Here is a 6000-nt window from a genome sequence, read left to right as displayed (position 1 = left end):
CCTGCGCTAAACTCACAGAAGTGCAGTTTCCATGCAGATAACGACCCACGACAAAGTCTGAGAAGAGAGTAAAGCAGCTACAAGTCCAACAAGAACTATGAAGGTAAAATACTGGGTTATAAACGGCACTTAATTTAAGATGATAACAGGGAAGGAAGCATCTTTTGTTGTAATTACAATATCCATTCCTGAAATATGACCATTTACAATAAAAATATGAGCCACGTGTTATCAACGATGCAGAGCACTTAGGTCGGCCGTTAGCAATACATTTGGTAACGAGGCCACATCATGACTTTTGAAAAGTTTTCGGTTTTGGATGATTTCAAATGTAGAACTTGTTTTATTGTAAGAACGGACATTTTCAGAGGGTAATAAGAAAACCGTGTCACGGGACTATCATACAAAACATGAAACGGAGTGTAAATGGCCTTGTGATATTTCCAGACCGGCCGCAATTATTTTGCCTGCTTCTGTATCGGGAGCGATGGCCGCATTGCATTTAGAGCTTCCGTGGCATTTCTAGGTAACAATAAGGAATAACTTTCTAAAGAAAATGTGTTCAAGACATAAAAGAAGCAGCAGTAATGCTCTGCAGGATCTCACATGGCCTAAGAGAATAAGTATAAAATTTAAAATACAAATACTCTTACTCAGTATGTATGGGGGGGGTCTTCTGCTTTGGTGAATAGTGGAGGATTTGGTTAAGATGTTGAATTTCTAGAATCCAGAAACGCCTGATTTCACAAACGTAAATAAGGAGACGCATTATGAACTGAAATGTCATAAAGTTTTTATGACATTTAAAGCATTTCCGTGGTCCAAATCATGCAATGTTACCGCTTGCACTGGGAGACGGGTAATATGCTTGTAAACCATATCACACATTTCCCCGACATTATTGATCAAATACTGTATGACAAAATGTACCGTAAATCAGACATTTTTCTTACCAAATACATCCATAGTTAATATGGGGGGGGGGGCATAACCAGGCCAAATGCAATATATTTTTAATGAATCCCATTCTGATCAGGACTGATTGTCACAAAGCCGAACTGACTGCAGATTTGCAATTAGACGTCGGCCTGAATGCGGTCGTTTGTTTTAGAGATGATAACCTGAACCTTAGTGTATGCCAAATGTAACGCCTCTCCTAGAGCCAAGCATTAACCCTAAACGTTTTGGGGCATTATAAATGTATGTGTTTTTGTCAGTGGTAGAAAAGCACAATTTGTCCCTGCACTGAAGAGCTCCAAGAAACCCAGAAACCCAGTACATGCCCAGCATCACCTCTTAGATTTCCAAGGACTTCAACAGCCTTCAGGTAGCGAGGATGCCGTTGTTCGGCCAGCGGCAGGCAGGACAATGAGATCTGGGAAGTCCTCTTAGGCCGTGCCAGACGGGTTCTACATGGTTGATTGCTTTGGGGGGGAAAAATTCTCAATTCCGCTGTCCACAACCTACAGTGAACTGTGTTAGAGCAACTGTCCGATTAACCCGTTATTCCCTTTATTCCAGACTTCGGCGACTGTTTATTTAATATTTTTGGATGTAAATGAACCAATTCAAATAAAACATGTTTGATAAGACACATCCTTTCTTTGTTGAGCTGCTTCCTAAATAATACACAGCCGAAATGATGTTTGAGATTGTGTGTGTTTGTGTGTGTGAAACGCAGTTGTCTCTTTTGAGTGTTATCAATGTAATTAAGTAACCCCTCATTGCACTGATTGCTCCGTTATTATCATTATGTGTCAGTTTTGCCCTGGGGAGAGATGAATAGACAGGGGGACCAGCTGGCTTTTTATCTCCGTCCTGCAGTAGTGAATACAGAATTAGTGTCGGTGATGTCACTCGGTCTGTGTCACGGCCACTATGTCGTGTGAGCATAGATTCAGTAAAAGCAATACCTTCTACTGGGTCACTGCACCGATATATTATCTACAGATACATGAGCTTATCTTAGGGCAAAATTGCAAAGCTTCGTCTCTTTTCCCGATCCCACAATCAGGAGAGACGCTAGGGAGACATTCAGAGAGTGTGGGAGAGGTTGTGAATTTTGGACACAAATTCATAGCCTTTTTGCTGGGTTTTTGTGGTAAAGTTCATATGAATTGATAAAACTGGCAAATTTTGTCGCATACCCAGGTCTAGCGCATACCCCGAGAATATCATTCCAAAAACATCTATCTAAGGCATAAATATTGGAGATTTTGTCACACTGTATGCCCTAGCCCACCACTATGTCAAGGTACCCTAAGTTTGACGAGTCCTGGCTAATTTTACTTGGCTATGTTACTTACCCAGTAGCACAATCTGTGGGACTGATTTGCGATTTGCGAACGATCATCACTTAAACTTTTGATTTAACTTAAAGATTCATTAGACACAAGCAGCACAGTCAATTTTTCTTTTCAAAGAAATGTGTAAGCGTTGAACCAAAATAAAAGACAGCCACTGTTTTTAAAACATTTAGTATACATATATATATACATATAATGCATATCAAGAACATTGATAAAACGGTACACGCTATTATATATATAGCTGGTTCAATAAAAAATGATCAGTCTGGGACAAGCTGTTTCTATGAACTCTATTCTTACAAAGAATCAGCATCTGCAATGGACCAAAACGTGTCCATTCAGCAGGCAAACTATAAAAAATACGCCAGGATGAGCTTTTATTCTGTAAGACTACGGAAAACGAGGAGCCCTCTACCCTCTCGACATGTGTTGGGAAAAAATCTCAGAAGGTAATAACTGCTGCATGCGCGATGAATGGTTTTCCCAATCCATAGCCAAGCATGCATTGTGACAGAAAAGGTAGACGGATGTGGAGCTCTAACTGTCCAGAGATCCGCTGCCCTTGTTTCGCCTGGTAAGGGGAAAAGCAGACTTGTTTTGGGGCTGGGTCATTTTGCTAGCTAAGAAAATAAAAGGCTCAATAAGTGTGCGCCTCTCGGCTACAGACACTTCCCACAGTTTGACCTTCTCAGCCTTGGCCCACTGCTGTGCAGCATCGTGATCCACCCGTCGCTGTTCCTGTAAGTCAGACTTGTTCCCCAGAACCACAATGGTCACCTGAAGATAAGATCATTTAGAGGTGAGAAAGAGGTCAGACCACGTGCAATGCACTTTACTAAAACGCTCATAGTTGATGATGAATTGCTGTGTCCTCTGACGGTCACCTACTGTACCTGCTTCAAACGCTATGAAACTAACAGGGATCCGTCTCCAAAAGTAAACTTATCATTTATCAACAGATCATATAACTGCTGATATATTGTGTTGTTTTTAACATATTTGTAATAAATGGTACAGTGCTATGGAATTTGATGGTGCTATATAAAACAATAAATAATAATAATAATAATAAAATGTTTTAATGTGATTTATAACTAATGCAGAGAGGTTAATGGAAGGAGGTTTAGGATAACCTTAGTCCTTTTTGCTGGTGAAAGTCACTAAACGGTCCCTTTGTAATGGTTGGATGGTTGGTGAGTTTAAAGCATCAATGCGCGCTCCCAGTTTACTGAAGTTTAATTCGCACAAGAAGCCTAGGAGTTGGTGTGGTCTTTTTGCCAATACAGTTTTAGAATCTAATGGCCTTGGATTTGGTTCTGAAAATATTTTTAGCGCTCTAAAGTTTGGCGTTCTTTCCAACCAATGGTTGTGTTCTTTATATGGGGGCACTCACTGCAGACAGGCTATGGATATCAAGGTATTCACAAAAGGTTACCTCCTTCTTATCCTTGGATCTATCGATTTCTTTCTTGAGAGCCTCCACTCGCTTGAAGGAGTCTTTGTTATCCACGCTGTACACCAGAACATAACCGTCTGTCCCTGAGAAGCAATGTTTGGGCAGCTCAACGGCATCTCTTAATCCACGGGTGTCATAAAAGCGAACTTGTTCCCGTACTCCCCGATCCGTTTCCACCGATCCAATGTATATATCCTCTTGGGTCTCCATTGTATCTGAGCCTGCAAAAGATTTCATTCAATCAATCCTTGCATAGTAGTTACTAAGTAGAGTCATTTCCTGGGACATAACATTTCGCTCTTTTTAGACTACCGGTTCTTCTTAGACTACCGGTTTTCACATGGCTCAGGGACACTCCAACCATCAAACACACTTTAGAAGAAGCATTAAAGTGCATCCATTCATTACGTTTACTGCAAAACACAGGACTTGGCAAAGCAATAGAGCCACTTTGGGATGATCTAGAAGCTCAAAGCAATAAGTCGGGATAACTCATTTCTCACAGACTGGTTAAGTTCCTTCAGTCAAACTGCCAAGTTTTTAGCGATGGATTTTAAGTTCTATATCGGTAGCATTTGTTGTGTGACTTATCATCACAGTGATTGTGAGAGTCAACATATAATCCTATTTACTACTACCTGGCATCATAGAGAGCATTAGAGTTTATGAGCTAAAGCTGCAGTCCCATTTCACCATCTGCACTACAGTCAGCAGAGCGTCTGTTGCTGTAAAAGCTTGGCCGGCCCTGTATAATAGTCATATCTGTCAGATTCCTGGAGTCTCCGCATCCCGTCAGTTCTTCTAGGAGACGCTCCCACGGACGCCATTCAACAGGCAAGATGAACAACAACTCTCCGGTCAGCTCATGCGTTACAACAGACGGAAAGAAAGAAATCTCGTTTACTTACCAACCACATGGGAAAGAAATAAATCTCCTTTACTTACCAACCACATGGTTTCCATATAGAAGTTGCTCTAAAATGGCTGTTTTTCCTACAGAATGCTGCCCGCATAATACCACCTTACAGCTCTTCCCCATCTCAACGCAGATCTGCAAGAAACAAAGACATCAATTACACCGTTGCTTCGTGACATATTGGGGGAGATGGCAGGAATCATACTTTCTTAAAAATAATTGTTAAATTAAATTAAATGAATGTGGCTACGATTATTGGGCCAAAATTGTCTTAAGAATAAAAAATAAAAAACCCTGTACATTCACACAAGCCAGTATATATATATATATATATATATATATATATATATTTATATATTTACACACAATTATAATATAATTAGAATAAACAATAAACAATAAAGAATGGTGTCTTGAATTTGGGAACCGTGCGAGATACCCTCGGAACTAATAAATCATTTCATAAGAAAACAGACAAATTATAGGTAAATTACACGTATATATATTATATATAGTGATATTTTCTGGCGCGAAGCTTGAAAAGCGGTTGCTCATCACTATAGCAACCAATGCGGTGTTACTGCTGACCATTCTGCTGGTTGCCATGGTGATAACACCACATTTGACATAACCAACATTTTCCTGTAATTCCACATCTTCATCACGGCACCGTTATTTTTTCACTTTTGTGTATATTTAAGTTTTTTGTTCACGGATAAAGCTGCTGAATATCTAGAATTTGACGGCTTGTAATCGACCCGTCTAATCTGCCCGTTTTTCCTGATGTACGACTCACGTCTTAATCAGTCCTTGGTCAGGACTTTGATTTACGCCTTTCCCATACATGTTTAAATTCCCCTACAGTATTACCCTCTACCACTTCGGATGGGAGTCGGTTCCATTTATCTACCACCCTCTCAGGAAAGTAAAACTTCCTTACATTACATCTAAACCTCTGACCCTCTTGTTTTAGATGATGGCCTCTTCTTCTCACACTTCTCCTCCTTTACCTACAGATGTAGGAACAGAGTGACATGGTCTATGTACCAAGGGGTGAGTCCACAGCGACCGCCATAGAAGGGCACGGATAATTTGAATGTATTTTTGCAGCTACGACCCGTCACCGATGCGGATCTGGTAGATTTAAAGCAAAAACGCACATACCTTAAATAATAACAATAATAATAGCCCGGGATGAGCTTCCAAATTCTTCCGGTTTCCAGTCAGGTTATGGAGGTTGGGCCAGAGGAAACGGGCTGAAGACCTGAAGCGACTTCCACGGGAGCAGCGCCGCCTGGCGGTACTGGGGTTGTTCGTTT

The 6000-nt window shown here is 40.7% G+C and overlaps 1 protein-coding gene across 1 annotated transcript; it reads right to left on the bottom strand.

Moving 5' to 3' along the window:
• Window positions 1-2733: 2733 nt before the first annotated feature.
• NKIRAS2 (NFKB inhibitor interacting Ras like 2) lies at window positions 2734-4819 on the bottom strand. The gene is made up of 3 exons (XM_053453217.1): window positions 4711-4819; window positions 3745-3986; window positions 2734-3086 (listed from the first exon to the last, which is right to left on the bottom strand). The coding sequence occupies exons 1-3, from the start codon at window positions 4802-4804 to the stop codon at window positions 2847-2849; spliced, it is 576 nt and encodes a 191-aa protein (XP_053309192.1). The 5' UTR covers window positions 4805-4819; the 3' UTR covers window positions 2734-2846.
• Window positions 4820-6000: the final 1181 nt, after the last annotated feature.

This window comes from Spea bombifrons, chromosome 13 (assembly GCF_027358695.1).
Source record: "Spea bombifrons isolate aSpeBom1 chromosome 13, aSpeBom1.2.pri, whole genome shotgun sequence".
Lineage (NCBI taxonomy): Eukaryota > Metazoa > Chordata > Amphibia > Anura > Pelobatidae > Spea > Spea bombifrons.
This window is presented reverse-complemented; position numbering and strand designations above follow the sequence as displayed.

Coding starts and splice junctions, on each gene's coding strand:
- NKIRAS2 (XM_053453217.1), bottom strand. CDS start 4,804: ATGGGGAAGAGCTGTAAGGTGGTATTATGCGGGCAGCATTCTGTAGGA. Junction 3,987..4,710: donor ATATGGAAACCATGTGGTTG/GTAAGTAAAGGA, acceptor AATCTTTTGCAG/GCTCAGATACAATGGAGACC. Junction 3,087..3,744: donor GATCCAAGGATAAGAAGGAG/GTAACCTTTTGT, acceptor TCTTATCTTCAG/GTGACCATTGTGGTTCTGGG.